The sequence below is a fragment of the Cydia splendana genome, chromosome 8 (assembly GCF_910591565.1).
Source record: "Cydia splendana chromosome 8, ilCydSple1.2, whole genome shotgun sequence".
NCBI classification, from domain to species: Eukaryota; Metazoa; Arthropoda; class Insecta; order Lepidoptera; family Tortricidae; genus Cydia; species Cydia splendana.
This window is the reverse complement of record NC_085967.1, coordinates 6969619-6988020: the sequence shown is the minus strand read 5'-3', so window position 1 is coordinate 6988020 and position 18402 is coordinate 6969619. Positions and strand designations below refer to the sequence as shown.

General features: G+C 38.2%; 1 protein-coding gene and 1 long non-coding RNA gene across 3 annotated transcripts in view; both read right to left on the bottom strand.

Annotated features, from left to right (window-relative positions):
* LOC134792774 (uncharacterized) overlaps positions 1–18402 on the bottom strand; it is a 361091-nt gene that overhangs the window by 143836 nt on the left and 198853 nt on the right. The window lies entirely within an intron of this gene.
* The window catches only part of LOC134792773 (protein Tob1), a 66099-nt gene continuing 49697 nt past the window's right edge, over positions 2001–18402 (bottom strand). Inside the window, exons 2-5 of one of the 2 annotated variants that reach the window (XR_010144473.1) lie at positions 6265–6563; positions 4494–4585; positions 2591–4004; positions 2001–2557 (exon numbers count right to left, since the gene is read on the bottom strand). Coding sequence is in view for 1 of the 2 variants with exons in the window: in XM_063764109.1 (XP_063620179.1) it covers positions 3627–4004; positions 4494–4585; positions 6265–6553 (759 nt within the window). In the remaining variant the exon portion in view is untranslated. Of the gene's footprint in view, positions 4005–4493; positions 4586–6264; positions 6564–18402 lie in introns of both variants that reach the window. The other variant, XM_063764109.1, reaches the window with a different exon arrangement.

The following is an 18402-nucleotide window of genomic DNA, read 5'->3' as shown; positions in this document are numbered from 1 at the left end:
ACCTCCTTTTTGGAAACCGGTAATAATAATATAGCATTTATCTGAGCCAGCAAAACGAGACTACGATTGATACCAAGATACCATGATAGATGAGAGTTCTTATAGTCAACTTTAGTTTACAGTTACATCATCAGACCGGGTCTCTATTGTTTCCTATAAACTTTTTAAGTCCTAACGTATTTTGTCCGCATTTTCGTGAAGTAGTCATAATTTGTTTTTTTCAGATACGAACTTTTCACGATTGCCATAAAACAAACCTAACCTATCTATAGGATAAAGTTAAGAAAATCCTGAAAAGTTAACGTTGTAGAATTAGGACCATAGTCTAATAAAACACGGTCTTCCATTCCCAGAGTGACACGGGCCTACGTCACAACAACATGGCCGCTATATATAGCGCTATCGCATATTATCATATAGCGCTGTCGCATGATGACGTAGGCCCGTGTCAGTTAGGTGACCTAGAAAAGACGGGAATGGAGTACCAGGCGGAGTATATTATTATACCATGATTAGGACTAATGATAATCTGAATAACAATAGGTAAGGTAAACGTACTAGTTCTCCACATGCTAATGCCCAATAGATGACACCTTGCTGTCACCTCTATTGACAATGACTTACGTTTCAAGACGACATGTACTGGGACCGCGTCGAGCACGTTTACCTTACTAATTAAAACTATGTCAAACAAAGGGACCCCCATCAGACCAGCTCCTTGGTAACAAGGTCACATTAAGTATTCAAGCTCAATCGGACACCAGCAAGTGTACGAAAATGGTTTGCAAACTGCGAGCTATTAAGGCTTCGTCACACAGGCGCGTTCTCCGGGCGGGGCGTGAGCAGGGCGCGCCGCTTTTACATATAAAACGCTCACGCCCCGCCCGGAAAACGCGCCTGTGTGACGGAACCTTAACAGTTTTCGATGGATTAAAAACCTTGTAAAAGTACAGAAACAAAACTACGTGGGAAGGTCGATCATATTAGGCTAGCCTAACGCCTAAGGGTGGTATTCCACCTATCCAATTTCTCTGTCTAATGTGTATTGCGTCTCACATTTTGCTTTAATGAGCGAGTGAGACGCACCCTAGTCTATGGACGCACTCTAAGGGTGGTATTCCTCCTATCCAATTTCTTTGTCCAATATGTACCTATTCCATAATACTCCATATTTAACCAATTTCTACTTCACAAATCACATGCTAGATGTCGCTGTTCTATGGGTTAAAAATCCTGAATCGCGTTATCAAGATTATTCGTGGGATAATGACCTCAGGATGGAACATAATTTGTTTAGATTTGCCATTTTCCATGTAATTAAAATTTGAATCGCGCTTTTAAATTTTTTCTTGCGACAATGACCTCAAAACCTCAATTCATTTGTTTATTTCATAAATTCATTACTAGATAGCGCTGTTCTGTGGATTAGAAATCCTGAAACGCGCTATCAAGATCTTTCTTGGGATAATGACCCCAGACTTAAATAGAAATTGTTTCATTAGTGAATTTCATGCTAGATGGCGTTGTACCATATAATAAAATCCTAAATTGCGATATTAATATTTTTCTTGAGATAATGACCCCTGATACCTACATGAATTTACGCCTAGCTCACATGTCAAATGCTCGATGGCGCTTTTTCGGGACGGGATGGTCACCTCCTCCTTGTATTAAATTGATGGGTCAGCTAGCAAATAGCACGCCAAATGTCGCAGTTCTGTGTAGTAAGTACCTAGACATTCTGAATCACTATTATATTTCTCCGATTATTTATCACAGCCTCGAGCAAATGTTTAAATATATTCAGAAATAATTTGTATACTTCCTGAAAAGTAGTGGTTCGGATATTTTTATTTTAACCGACTTCAAAAAAGGAGGTCTTCAATTCGTCGGAATCTGTTTGATGAACCTATCCGCACAGACTATATCTGCAGACCCATTTGCATTTGTTTTTATTTTTGACAGGTAGGTTACGAGGAAATAAAATTCATACACAGTAGTAGATTGCACAAAACATTTTAATATAAACTTAAAAAGTCGTACAACAATATGAAAAATTATTATTGACTAATTATATTCACGGGCATGGAGAGCCGCTTTACTATATTATGCAAATTTTATATTATCTTTAACACTTCCATCTAATATATCTTACAAAAGAAAAAAAATAAAAAGTATCTTTAATAAAAATTCTCATTACTCTAAGTTTTATTATTATTAAACTTACATTATAGATTTTATCTACAAAATACTGTAGCACTTTGGCCAGTTTTTCAATCGAGGGACCTCAGTACTTTTACCCAACGTATTACCTACCAATAATTTAATGAATAGGGCATCAATCAAGTACAAGTTAAAATTATCGTAGGAAATGTAGACGCCTACTGAAATCATACATCTATACTTAATCTAAATCAAAATATAAAAATAGTAAAAAAATAGTTGCACATTTTCTTATTCAGGTACAACTTGTCATTGTTGTGCATGGAATAGAAAGCGTGTCTACACTCCCCGACGCGGTCCGGCCGGTCCGTGCCGCGCGGGCGACACTCCCCGACTCGGTCCGGCCGGTCCGTGCCGCGCGGGCGACACTCCCAAGGACAAGCGGCACTACACTACCCCACTACCCCACTACACCCTCCACTGAAAAACTGAACATCGCCGAGTGAAATATAAAAAAGATAAATAACACATAGTATTTACTTCCATGAATTTGCATGCACCCGTTATTTTACGAATTGAGAAATCTTTTCTATCATTTACACTCAATGTCTTTTATTATAACAATATTATTATAGGTACCATACAGACTAAGGCCGACGCGCGGTCGGCCGGTAATGTACTCGAGGACTAATATCTTCTTAAAAAAATACTGTTAGATTGAAACGTAACTATACCTATAATATATTATGTATATTGTAATAATATTATAAGGTTATAAATAATCGTACGAGTGATGATTACACTAGGTGAGATCTCCGACGCCTTCGGGCGGCCCGCCGCGCCGTCCGACCGCGTCCGACCGGATATGCAACATTTATTACATACGATACGATACGATACGAGTACATACATACCAGTTAGTAGGTACTTTATATAGTTAGTATGAATTATCAATTTCAATATTAAAAATACGTAATTTCTCTATTGGCCTTTCGTTTCCACGTGAAAAATTAGACGAATATCGCGTACGAATATATATTATGTATACATATTTAAATATCAGTATTTCTTAGATCGGAGGACGTATGTATACAGGCTCGCTCTATAGAAGGTACGTCGTAAGCGCACGCGGCCATCCGGCCTCTCGTTCCCTTACCCTACTAATATATCGATATCGAACGAAGACATCAAAAACGTGACTCGGCTTTAAATATTACGAAAATAAATCGCCGGCGAGTCGCGCGGCCGATTATTGCTCCTATCGATAAATTTACACATCGACGTAACGAACGAGAATACAAAAAGTTATGGAAAATCGTACGGATATCACAAGCGGCGGGCGGCGCGGGGCGCCCCCGCGGAAAATAAAAAAATAAATCGCGATTCGCGGCGCGCGTCTCTCTCGTAAAAAAGTAAAGACTCTATGAGCGGGTCGCGCGGGGCGGCTAGCGCGCGTGCGCGGCTCAGTTGGCGAGCAGCAGGTGCGCCGGCGCCGGCGGGTACGGCGGCGCGCCCGCGGGCGGCCCCTCGCGCCGCCCCACGAAGTACGCGGCCGGGTCGGCCGCCGGCGACAGCGCGCGCGCCGCCAGCTGCTGCTGCACCGCGCGCTGCTTGATGTAGTTGCTGAACTCGGTGGGCGACATGCGGTTGGCGCGCTTGCTGCTCGTCTTCAGCTTGGTGCTGCCGAACTTGGTCTGCGCGAAGGTGGCGGTGGTGAAGGTCAGGGGCTGCGCGCGGAACGGCGGCGCGGGGGAGAAGGCGGCGGGCGCGGGGGGCGACGGCGCCGCCGCGGGCTCCACGGGCCGGAAGCACTGCGCCTCGGGGTTGAACGCCCGGGTCACCTGTAACCGACAAACATTGAGTTGTAGCTTCAAGATTACTTGGCTCCGAGTCAGCGCTGTGACATTTGCCTTGGCTTTGGCTCAACATCAGGTTCATTTTCTCAATGTCAATTGACGTCTCTGTCATGAGTGGCGAGCGGGAATTTTACCCAAGCATAACTAAAGACATTAAGACGCGATAACCTCATGAAATTTGAAGGACATATACGTATACAGATTACGCAATTAAAGCTATATGATTTACAATGCCGCTTGATTCTACACGTGCCAAAATGTCTAGCCAGATCTTCAAACCTCGTGAGGCGTTTGATAAATGTGATAAGATAAGACAGGCATAAATAGGTAGACAGTATAACGAGGCATAAAATGCATCGTTTTAATATTAGTGTAGTCTGTGTAGTCAAAGGTAAATGGGATAGTCTCTTTAATGGTGAGGTATGTTGGCCTACTCGCACCACAAAGATAAGATAAGAAACAATGAAAGCTCACCTCCCGGTCGGTCCGCTCGTCGGCCGCTCGCTCGTCGCTGCTGAATAGCACCTTCACAGCTCCCTTCTCTCCGATGCGGTACGACACTTCTCCTGAAACGAGGAAAACAATGATGAGTTCTAAGGGTTCTGCTCTAGGGCCAAATTAACAACGTATGAACAAAATTTTGTAGAGAAATAGAGTCGTCTAAGCTAATCTGCATGGTATTGAAATGACAAAGTGTGGCAATGACATTATTGTAGTCAAAGTTTTTACGAAAATATGACGGTTATAAAGACACTCCCTCACTTTGTTATGTTATAGTCGGAGCAAAGTTAATTAGCATCTAGAACACTCGATGTGAAATAAGCCTTTATGGTATTACATATCTAAATCGCAGCAGATGTTTGTGCAGTCTAAAAGTAAGCTAAATAATCTAATAGGTACAATTGAGAATCATCGGTATGTATAATCATAAGAAGTTACGGTAAAAACCAGCCTACTACAAAACCGCTTCGAGCTTGAGAGCACAATGAAAAGAAACAGCAATTTAGATCTTAAATCCATCTAGCCGAGTGAACCTAGTTTCAACCGGTAGGGGTCAAATAATAACTTGTTACGTCCGTCGGCCTCGATTATGTAACAAACAAACAAAACTGCTATTGAACCGTGCTAACTCTACCTTATTTAGTTTTCAACCTTTCGATTCTAAAAACAGTCGATACGTCAATGTCATTGGCATTTAGCAGCTAAAGTTGGTAATAATGTAACACTTAGCTCATGCGAACACTATTTTCAGTGAAGTTATGAAACACCTAAAGTTCGTTAACAACATTAAGGAGATAGATTATGATGTCAACTCTCGTGATGGAAGATCTGATCTGGTTTAGTATGGATTTAAATTTGTCGACACGCAAGGTCATGTCAGTAAAGTTTTTATTTATTAGGTAAGTACCTATTATCGCTCTGCTCAATAAGATTAAACCCTAAATGGATAGTAAAATATTTAAATAGTATGGTTTTTCTGTAGTTTTACTTTAAGAAACACCTAGGTAACTCTTCGCAATTTAGATACTCAAGATTCATAAGCCACTTATAAAATTGGCACGAATTCATATGGTAACAGAAACAAAGCAGTACTGTAGCCAACAATTTACAATTCCGTATACCTCTACCTACCGTACACACATTAAAGTCAGGTTTTCAAGGTTTGAAAGTTAAGGTGGCCACTGACGAGCCTTCCAACAGCCCAAATAGCGTGGCTGCAATCCAAAATCGGTCCGTGAATGTCAAAAACGTACAATGTTTAATATTAGGATGCCGTCCATTTGGATGAATCCATTTGGAAGGCTCGTCAGTGGCCTGCTTTAGATCCAAAACTGACCTAACTTTCATGGATTTTAGTAAATAACCCAAGTTTTGTAAGTGCCACTTGTCCGTAAAGGGAGTTATTCCATACGGGATTATTAAGTATTGTTTTGTTATTGTTGTTAGGTAGGCAGTAATTATTATTGTTTTACTACTTTTTATGGACGAATGCACATTTCTGTCGGTAATTTACGCGAATAATATGCTAGTTAGTCTGACGTTTAATGTTTGTATAGTGCTTGGTAACGGTAAACATTAATTATCTTTATTAGTTGTGTTCAAATAAGGTGCAATATTGCTTCGTAATTCGAAAGATAGACCAGTTTTTAATACCACGTCGATTGCAAACAAGCATACGGCCCGCCTGATGGTAAGCAGTCACCGTAGTTGTCGTTACTACTCTAGTAGTAAGAAAAATAAATACCTGGGTCAACCCAGACAGCCAGATCCCTCGGCAAATGCTCCAGCACATCCCTCACAGGGACCCCCGACTCCCGCGCCGCGCGCTCCAAGACAGGGTCCAGCGGACCCCCGGTCTTCAGGCACCGGAACGCTGACCCTCTGCAGGGCCGGTCGGGGTACCAGTGACCCCGGAACTTGTCCTTCAGCGCTTTCTCCAGCTCCTCACCGAAGATGTTCACCCGCCGCCGAGGCAGTTTGTTGTATAGGTAAGATATGACAAAGTTGAGGGCGACTTGCACTTCAATATGCATTTTTCGGGCACTGTGAACAAAGGAAAATAATGGTTTAAAAAGTTGTTTTTTTAAGTTATTAAGCAAAGCATAGAACATCAGTGTTGGTATCACCTTTTCATAAAAGTGACGAATTGTCTTATCGTATCGATAAAACAGAAAAAACTTGACGAACGTTAACTCGATTATGGTTTCCCTCCCCTTTCAAAAATGTTTAATAATGTAGCCTAATGTTACACGCGTCATAAAAACTCTACAGTCTGTGCGGAAAGAGAAGAGTCGTAGAATGTATTGGATCCCATACATTTCACGACTCTTCTCTTTCCGCACAGACTCTACAAAAAAACAACCTCATACCATCGTATGTACGTACACACACATGCGTCGTGCGTGTATCAAATTGTCAAGCATGTGAGTTGAACGGTCAAACACAGCATAACTTACAAGAAACTTTCTTTCGGTATTCAGCAATAAATGTGAACATTATCAATTTCAAGATTACAATTATTTATGTTAATTTTGCAAGTCTAAAAATACAAACAAAAGAACAAATGATACAATTGAAGACGCAGTCAAAGAAAACAAAAGTAAAGTTTTTCAACCGTTTCTTTTGTTACGTGTACGAAGTAATCGATAGAATCGTAATCGTGTCGAATCGATGAAATTGAACCTGACTACTAGGAAGAGTTTCTAGGCGATTTGCGAATCTAATATTTAAATAGTGATTAGTTGGGGTCGTTTCCTAGGAAAACCGCGGTAAAACAGTATTCCGTTAATAATATATCGATCGATGAGCTATGAAGACGGAAATATTGTCCGTTCTTGTGTTGCAGGTTGCTATTTTTATGTGACATACATTCGATAAAATCGGTACCTATTTACCTAATGCAATAATATTATGAATGAAATATGATTATTACGAGTAAAGTTTGGTTATAATATTGCAATTGCTGTCTTGTCTGTCTTAACTAGAGTCACACACAACACATATTTTCGCTATCTGGACATATATGGCGCTCTAGTTAATAATGTAAGACATGGAAGATATTTCGATTAGTTGAAATTATCCCGCAGTCGAAAGTCCCCCTGCACCTTATACAAGTCTTTTGTCAATATGTAATGTTGGAGTTATATTAAAATGTTAAACGTGATAATAGTTCATTGACCCGAATCGTTAGGAGTATCGACAAAAACAAATGTTGGCCGGAGTTTTCACGTAAAATTAGCTCGGCCTCGAACTGATGGTCGGAGGCGTGTTTAAAAATATAAAAGCGTCGAAATATTTATATTAAATTTGTTAGTGTAAATGTGTTGTATGAATTTAAATGACTGTAATATAATTTGAATAATGTGGCCAGCAGAGGGTCTTAAATAGGCCAGCAATAATAACAAATTTAGAGAAAAGAACTCGACATACGACCTAAAAATACCGACCCATAATAATATACTTAGAAGTTCAGCGTAAAACGGCATGTGACGCTGACGCGCTACTGTGGCAGGCCTCCGTCACACGCTCAAGGCCACGCGCTATATGCCTACCGCTCGGCGTATCGTCGACGATACAACCGACAGAGGGCCGCCGAACGCCCGCCTCAGCGCTCGCACCGCATTGCACCGCGCGTTTCCCGCGCTTATGCTTCGAAATGCCGAAACCACGTAATTATTGTGCAGTAGATGGGTGAAAATGTCAAAAAAACAAAGGAAAAACCTATAATAAAAATTCATTAATAATTATATTGAAACTGAAAGTTTAATAATTATATTGAAGGGTTAGAAAAAGTATTTTTAAATAACTTTGACGACGTAATAATTAATCGGCCTGGTAGCACCGTATTACAACTTTTTAAAACCGTTGATTGTCCGTTGCTTTGCTCCTGAATATTTAGAGTTTATTAAAATTATTTACGCGATTTAGGATATTTTCAACTACTTATTAAATTTTAATAACAGAGAATTCCGAGAAGTGAAAAAATTATAAATCATTATATTAAAACTAAAACATATTTGATTCGCAACATTCGTTTTATTACAATAATCATCATAGGTAGGGTAGCTACAACCCTAGCGCATTCTTACGATGACGCGTTGGCACGTGACTCGAACGGCGGGCAACACAGTCTCGACTCTTTGTGCGCGTAATTATGGTACATTTCTTCTTGTCCTGAGCAGCAGGTATTATTATTAAGGTTCTGTAGGCTATTATAGCGTAGGTATTTTTGCTTTTGTTTGGGAATGAAGTATCTGTTACGTAGTAACTATTTATTAATCTGTGACTGTGGTCACTTTACAGGCCTAAGCCGACAATGTTACCTTAATTACCGGTGTCTCACTAAGCGCGTCAATCACGAAGTTTCCCTGTCATGAACGTTATGACGATATTTCTGCACACGTTAAAATCTTTTCGTAGCGAATATGAACTGGCCCTCTTTCTACCGAAAGAACATATAGCGTCAAACTGACGCAGTTGGTAAACCCATTTTAGTCTATTCATCATTCATCATCCAGAACTTCTATATGTATATGCAGCAGCATGGGCTCTTTAGTCTCACGAGATATTACATTAAATATCAACCAATATTCATACCATTTTCATATACCACTCACTGCACTGCAATATCACAAATCACATACATCGCAGAACGGTAGGAGCTATCTGCTAGAGCGAGAAGGAATATCTACATGACATGTATTACTTTCTCCCTCTAGCAGATGGAACGGCAAATATCGCTGGAGGTTTAAGATGTAATAACTTTAGCTCTATTTGCAAACTTACGGTTCGTACTAGCGCAGTGTTTTGGTCAAGACATGAAGTTACGAGCTCCTTAAAAGACTAACTTTTATTAGGTACTTTCTATTCTATTGAAGTTTTAAAAGCGATATTTGACTTTGTTTTGTGACTAAATGGCATTTTCTACTGCCATGATATATTAACTTTTCATAAAAGTGACGAATTGGCATATTTTAAAACAAACAAAAATAAATAAAATTGAACCCGATTATGTTTAGTTAAAAAAACCTTCGTTTTCAAAATTGTTTAATAATGTAGCCTAATACACGCGTCAAAAAAGAATTCGTTAGACACTTCAACAAACGGACAATCTACCCACATATTCCAACGCCTAATGATGTTAAATTGTCGTCGTAAAAACCAAACTACTTTAGTTACATATAATAAAGCACATATTACCCACACGTGATGTTATGAAAGTCGTCATAAAGTACACATTAATTTCACTGAAACTACGTAAATTTATATATTAGTGGTACCTCTCAAAGTTAATGGCTAGGGACTGAGAGCCTATACCGAACATTAAAATTCCGTTTTCCGTCTCTCTATCGCTCTTGCATATTTGAGTGATAGAGAAGCAAATAGACGAACGAACGTAATTTCGTGGTTACAGTCCAGTGGGGACATCCCTAAGGTCACGTGCAAGACGTTTTTACACCACTAAACTATATTCAGAGGGCCTACCGCGAAACATGTTCGACGTGTTGCCTCCCTGTCACACTTACGTACGAATTTACAAGTGCGACAGAGAGGCAACACGTCGAACGTGGTTCGTGGTAGGGCATCTGCGCCGCGTGGGCGTGCGGACTCTCGAAAACGCTTTAGAGAAATTAGTTGTGTCCTTGAAGAAAACGCGTTTATCATTTGGAAACATTTTCTCTATTAATAAACGTTTACGAACTCTATTTCTGAATAAAGGCCGAGAGAAAAGCGTTTTACGTAGATTTATAATATTTAATGCACAGATAATAAAACATTTAGGACCACTTGCACCATCCCACTAACCCGAGGTTAAGCGGTTAAACCGTTAACCCAGTGTTAAATTGTACTGGTAATCACGGTAACTCCAGGTTTAACCGGTTAATCCCGGGTTAGTAGAATGGTGCAAGTGCCGCTTAGTCCGTTTTAGTTCGAAAGTCTATTTTATTTAGTTCATTTGTAATATTTATAATCTAATTTACATTTCGCTGGGGTTTGGCTTATTTTAAACAGGTAAATCACACAGCTCAGTCCATGGTTGCATTATTACTTACTTATAATGTTACTTACTTATACTATTACTTAGTAAAACTAGTTTTGGTCCCGAAACCCAGCTACCTTCTGCTAGAAAATCACCGCGCAATTTCTTCCGATCACAACTTTGAAAACAAATCAAATTTTTTATTAAATATTTTAATGTGGCGTTTTTAAGTAGTCACACTAATTCACACTATAGGTACTATAGGTACATACATAAATCCGGCCACCGCCAGGACGGCTTGGTCACTTCTTCTTTAGTATATATGACATCTATTTCAGTTTAATCTTTACCAACTACCTTGAGATGCATAAGTAATAGTCTTTTAGAAGATTCTTAAAAGAGCATAAAATATCTCTTGCTCCGTCCGAGCTGTCCTTTAGCAGCGAAAGCTTAAACTTTATAAGCCGGATTACCGTTCTCTCCCAAACAAGGTGCCTAATTCAATTATTAACTCCCGGTGTAGTAAATTCTACTTGATCGCTTTATATTTACCGCCATTCGAATTTCAGTCCGGGCCCGGTATTCATATTACTATCCGTAGACGAGTCGAATTCTCAAACGGGTTGGCATTTTTAAGACGTTGTCCTATAGTCCGTCTAAGCTAACTTTGCACAGACTTTAATACAACGATTATGTACGTCATATTTTCATGGAAATTTTACATTTATCATAACTATAAATAAAACAGAATTAAATAACTAACCTATAAAACTTAACAACTAAATCTAAAAATATTGACTTTTATCAATAAATATCTTGTATCTTGTAATGAATAAAACTAATCTTAAAATAAATAACTACAAACTATTCCCCTGCGGAATGGTGCCATAGATGCTGGCAGCATTTCCTCGCTGTATCGCAATACTTATTCTTTGTGCGAGGAAGCTGCCAGCTCTACGATCACCAGTGGCGTTTATGATGACGTTCACGTGATGTCGTTACAAATGCCATGCAGAATTTCTTTTAGATTTGTTTGTGTTTTCTTGCTCAGAACCGTAAGTACCTAACTCCCGACCCTGATATACAAAAATCGTAAAAGTGCCTTTTTATGCAATGAATTATTGTTTGATTTTCAAAAGAATGCAAAAATAAAAGGACCTGATGCTATAGAGCATTATCTAACAGCTGTTTTTCTCCAAAGATCATCCAATACCGATATCGGATAATGTGAAAACGTCATATACTGGTTCACCAGAGCATTAGAGTCTTTAAGTGACTCCAATTAAATACTCCTGTATTATCCGTTTCGTTCGACTCTCAAGTTATTTCTTTAATACGTGACCGCCGTTTATATGAGCTGGATCTAGACAGATGTAGACTGTAGTGTGAAACCGCTGCTGGAATTTTAAATTAATTCCTTTGCCGAGGCAGACTTGTAGAAATGCTGTAATGGTTACGCTGCGGTGAGATGAGAGAGATGTAATAAAAGTACCTATTATAAAGGAAGGGAAAGATTAAAAAATATTTTGAGAATGGTTTAAATATCTTGTTTGTTGCGGAAAAATTATGTGCCTTGTCTGAACATGTCGAAAACTCCTCGTTTTTAGGGTTCCGTACCCAAAGGGTAAAACGGGACCCTATTACTAAGACTCCGCTGTCCATCTGTGTGTCACCAAGCTGTATCTCATGAACCGTGATAGTTGAAATTTTCACAGATGATGTATTTCTGTTGCCGCTACAACAACAAATACTAAAAACAGAATATAATTAATATTTAAGTGGGGCTCCCATACAACAAACGTGATTTTTTTGCCGTTTTTTGCGTAGGTGGTACGGAACTGACTCCGACTCGCACTTGGCCGGTTTTTTAAGCCAATAAAATGGCACCCAAGGGCTGTCCCATGGTAAGCTGAGCCCGCCTTGCAGATGCTTTTATACGACGTAACGAACGATTTTTCAACGTTTTTCTGCCAACAACATACAGAGTTTGACAGATTGGCGACTTTTTACTGACGGCAGGAAAGAAGACAATATTCATATTAAATATATTAAAAACGGGTCACTCACGTATTTTAAGACTTAAAACGTGAGTGACCCGTTTTTAATATATTTAATATGTCTGTGTCTCACGGAAGTTTTGTTATTAATACAATATTCAAATAAATCACCATCAGTATTTTTTGTTTTTATACCTACTTAACTATTATATCCTTCCTGTCTGTGTTGATACTCGTACACTCACTTCGTATCATATCTTCGGATATTAAAAACATCGGTGTCATCGGATTGGGAAAACATGAACGCCCTAGAAAAATATCTACCATAAAATCCGCATATAAGGATATCTCGATACGAAAACACAAATATTTGTCAACGAAAAGAATTTGGGACCACTTTATTTCATCCGCTCCTATAAAAATAACCTATAAGTATAAAAATAAACTAGTATTAGAATTAAGTTTATATCCCCAAAATAAGACTTCTATAAGGTAAATGTACTGGTGCTCGACGCGGTCCCAGTACATGTCATCTTGAAACTTAAGTAATTGACAATAGAGGTGACAGCAAGGTGGCATCTATTGGGCATTAGCATGTCGAGCACTAGTACGTTTACCTTACAGGGTGACTTCAAAATCGTAATACAAAACACTTGATTGTGACTCAGTTAATGCCCAATAGTATACTACAGTAGTTTGAAGTGACCCTGTATTGTTTGATATATTATATTAAAACGGGTCACTCACGTTTTAAGCAAGAAAAACGTGAGTGACTGTTTTAATATTCCACGGAAGTTTTGTTTAATTAAATATAGGTTATTTCTAAAAAAATACAGGTACGACGTTTCGGATTGACGATTGATATTAACTTTTGTTTTAAAAAAATATGTTTCGGATAATGTGACATTTTATATATTTTTTACGGTTGTTATTAAAGTACCCACCTTAAGAGCCCATCAACGTGCACACTAGCGCCACTGCTAAATAATCGTGATTATTTACATTTAATGACAGATATTTAAAAAAGGGGGCCGCTACGGACTGTATTGTGAACTTATAAGTACCTTTTAAATACATCAAACTAGTTTTTATGTTACTGGATTCGTCAATCTACGCGTTCAAAGTTAAAACGGCCGTTGTTGTTTTGAGCTCATAGATCGACGAATCCAGCGACATAAAAACTAGTTTGATGTATTCAAAAGGTACTTATAAGTACACAATACAGTCCGTAGCGGCCCGCTTTTTTAAATACCTGTCGTTAAATTTAAATAATCACGATTATTTAGCAGTGGCGCTAGTGTGCTCGTTGATGGGCTCTTATCTTAATCTGTACCTACTTTTTCTTAGAAAAAATATAGGTACACAGAGATATTTTTCTTGAATTTATATCAAATGTCGTGAACTTATTCGTCAATAGTACTCTCAGAGGTTGCTCGTGTAAAGTTTAATAATAGTAGCTGTCAGGAGACAGTGACAAGGGACAAAGAGGCACATTATTAATGCCATAAAGAAACTTCACAGGGACTTAATGAAATAATCCGTCAACGTAACGCGGTATAACCTGTTTAGTTTTTTGTGACAAAGGTATCTTGTTACGATTGTCGTATGGATAAAAATGTCGCAGAGTTATGTGGTATAAAATTATTTAAGAAAAAATACGCTTGTAATCCAACTTACTCGGAAGTACGTTATTACCAACATCAAGATGTCCAAAACTCCATTGATAAGTCGAACCAAGCTAACCCTGCATAGCATTTTCAATGACAAAGTGTAGCATTAATCATCAATGTCAAATTTCTATGAAGATATGATAATCGTAATGACTCTCCATCACGTTTTCTGTGCAAGCCAAACTCTGTGAAAACATGCATTAGGTTAGAATTAACAGGTAAATTCCGTACATTAAATTACTGTGGTACAAAGCGAGAAAATTAAATTAATTCCAATCTTATCACATAAATTTGAATTTGTAGTAGGAACATTTTAGTCCAAAACGAACCAAATAAAATTATACGAGATCTTACATCGTAAGAACGACGTACCTACACTGTGACCGTTCTCAACAAAACAGCATGCAGCTTCACTCCACGGACAAACAACAAAAACTCGTATCAAGACTTAAAAAACATTCTAAAATAAACCTTAAGCTTTGTGTAACACGTTCGTATACGCCATCCTACGCTGGATATAGATAGGTCTGTGTTGTTATCAGATAAGGACGTTGCGCAGCCATCATCAGATAAGGTTAAGGGTTTGAAATAAATGGAAGGACCTATAAATCCTTTCGAGGGTCCGGTCCTTTCGGAATTTAAGTCAAGATGGCTTTGTTTAAATAAGACTGGGTTTATTGAAGGCCGTTGGGCTGAATTGCAACGGTTGTTTGTACAGGCTTTAGGGGATCTTAATGTACTAACCATATATTCTCACGGAGAAATGTTTCAGCAGCAAGATACGAAAGTTTAAGTGCTAGTTGCACCATCCGCTCTTGAGACTCTTGACAGACTGATCAACATCACCCGACGCGCCTCGGCAGTTTACTATGAAACTTTCCATACAGTAAAATTTAGCGAAGTCTTTAACGATGACAAACAGTTTGGTGCAACCGACCCTAAGTACTTGAACGTTTAGGTCTATAGTTCGTTTTTTTTAGCATTAGAAAGAATTTGAAAGAAGGTTAAGAAGAAGCGATCTTGACATGTCTTTTAATTGAAAAACGCTTTTTAAAAATCAATAACGATTACTTATGAAAGCAGAAGAATATAAATGATCGTTTAGATTCATAAATGTTACATATTTGCCGTAACTTATTTTTAAAATGTGTTTTTCAATTAAAATACACATCAAGATTGTTTACCTTATTTCTAATGCTAAACAAAACAAACTATAGTGACTGTTTAATTTTTTTTACAAATTAAAAAAAAAGTTCTAAATTCAAAAATTCTCAAATACCTCAACTAAAATACAAACTAAGCTGCTTTAGTACATACGTATTATACCTGAAACCTACTGAAACGAAATTACTAGACATTTAGCTCGATTTATCAATACAGCCGTGAAAGAAACTGAAATCACAAGCACAATTTCATATCACTTTCTCTACACGTGTCCTAAAACTTATCGTACCGATACACGCGTAGTACGTTTTAGCATGACGCCGTCATATATATAATAGCTACAAACAGCCAATTTCGTTTTTATAGGCGTACGCGAGTTCATGTTTTAATCAATTTTCAGCCTTGCTAAGGGTTGCCACACTCGATTTCAAATCAAATCAAATCAACTAAACCATAAATAAGTACGTAGGTACTTACCTTACAAACATACATATAAATTTCATAATTTAAGTTTACGAAATTTATATGTATGTTTGTTGGCTCCCTTGAAATATAATAGGTACTGCGAGTATATTTATTTTAAAATTATAGTCTTAGTCAAGCTTTAAAGCGTTTTTGCGTAAGTTTTTCACACCGACATCGAAATAAAGTACCTAAACGTTGAAGTTATCTTCTCTGTCTTAGTACCTACATATTACAATCTTTAAAATGAAGTCGTTAATAGACGTGGGACGAGGGAGTCCATTTATTTATTTATCGTATGGCGATTACAATACGCTGTACATTCATTACTAAGTTTACAACCTAAATGTCCACTGAGCATTAGCATATTTGAGCACTAGCACAGAATAAATTATAGTACTAGGTATAGAATACTCACTCTCTAACAAAACGACGCTGTTACAATCAGCCGGCCTAGCCAAGGTTACAATAGCTATCGCTTCGACAACGAAAAGCATTTATGTCTCTCTATCACTCTTCCATATTAGTGTGACAGTGACAGTTGCGTTTCGATCGCTACGGAGCGTAAGCGATTCGCATCTTGGCTACGCGGCCAGGACAGATATGGCCGCTAGGTGGCGACAGCGCCACGCGCTTCTTATGACTAGCCGCCAAAATTGGTGTGGAACGGATGTACTTTTAGCTACCTGTAGCAAAGCGACGAAATCGCGGAGTGAGCCACGCCTGGCACAAGTATGTTTATGTTTAACTTATGTTGTAATTACGTGGGGTTAGTCGGACCCGCGCGTATAATGTGCGACAACCCTAATCCATCTCGTTACGCTTACGCTCGGTACCCTCTATGCTTTATGACTGGAGTCGCTGTAGCGTTAGCATTTCAGCGCTGTGTCAAAGATACGCTAATAATTAAGACCGTCAACCATTGTACAGTCACCTGCAATAATATGTTACTCTTCGAAGGCCGCAATAATATCTGACACTAAATTATCTGTAGAGCTATAAAAATAAAAATAAAATAATCTTTATTGCAACTTTGACTTGTTACATAACATGGTTCCTGGCTCTCAAAGTAGGTTTCCTGTGTCTTATGAGCCACTTCCTTCGCGATTTCAAGCGTAGGTAATGTTAGACATTTTATGTTACAATTTCAACAGTATTAAAATTAAAATTAAAGAAATATACAAACATGCGAAAGTATGATGTGTGTGCGCGTGTGTGTGAGTATTCTGTGTAACATAAGATCGTGTCACATATTTTTGCGGCCTTCGAAGAGTAACATATTATTGCAGGTGACTGTACAAATAATAATTGTTCAATTATGTCCTATTTATTAATATTTTAATCACGACTGCGTTTATGTACAATTTGTTGATCGCTCTCCTCTACAACCTTCAAAGTTCAAACCTTTCCTGGGACTAATTCCAGAATAATAAGTATCATATTCATGATTATAAATTATCCGGGTTCCTTACATCCGTGACCATCCACTGATTTTGCCTTCCTCTTAGTGAGAGAAATATTGGAAATCATTTCTAAGTGAAACTGTCTTCCACGACAAAAAAAATAGGCCCAGTTAAGAATGATAAGGGTGAATTAACTTTTTCTTGAGTCTTCTCTTAAAAAACTTCGTTTTATGGTACATATTTAAATTCGAAAAATATGCAGTTTTCTGGTAGTTTATGCTCTTTCAATAAGGGCATCATCTATCCATATCAGGACGTGGTTAAAACATTCTTCTAAAAAACTGTGCTACTTTTGTTTCCTAGCAGTCCTGGCGGCTGACGGGACAAAATAACAAAGAGAAATAGTTGATCCACCTATACCTAATACAGCAAGCGACGGTGTATGCATTTGTAGATTAACAGTCTGTATTATTCCGGCTGTATGTATACAGTTTAGCATACATTAGCCAACGCAAACGCACGACGTAAGTGTATGCTAATCGTGACGAGCTGAGCCGCTGCCGACACGCCTCTATTCTGATAACTAATGTAAATAAACAACATATTTCCGCCACATTGAATTATAACACTTATTACGGAAAATTACATCATAAAAATTACATTAGTTGAGTTAGAACAAGATAGATATGTCTGAAAGAGGTCTGAAACGATCTTGATAGCACACGCAGTGCAAGTGTTATTTATACGTTTATACGTCATAATGTCATATAAGTTTGACGTTTAAAATAACACTTGCACTGCGTGCATTTGTATTTCTTGGACTAACTTTAACCAACTGGTACCTACTTAACACTTTTGCACAAAATAAGTCACGTTTATCGTTATGCAGCAAACACTGTTTCGGTTTTAAGTACTTTACCCATTTTTCGCTATTTACAGGTTTTTTGGAAGCCAGATATAAATTTATACACATATTTATAATGTAGTTTTACGAATACTGCCAAGTAAAATAGGAAAATAATCGAATTCCAAGCCTAAATGAAACTTTCGGACAAATAATAAGAAAATCCGTAAAATATTACAAGGTACACCTATTCAGCTGTTGGGTACAAACTAACAATACCTCCTAGTCAGGACTACTCAGTGTGAAAATTCTAATGGCACACGTGGGGTGAAAATAAAGGTAGCGAACACTGGGCATCATTC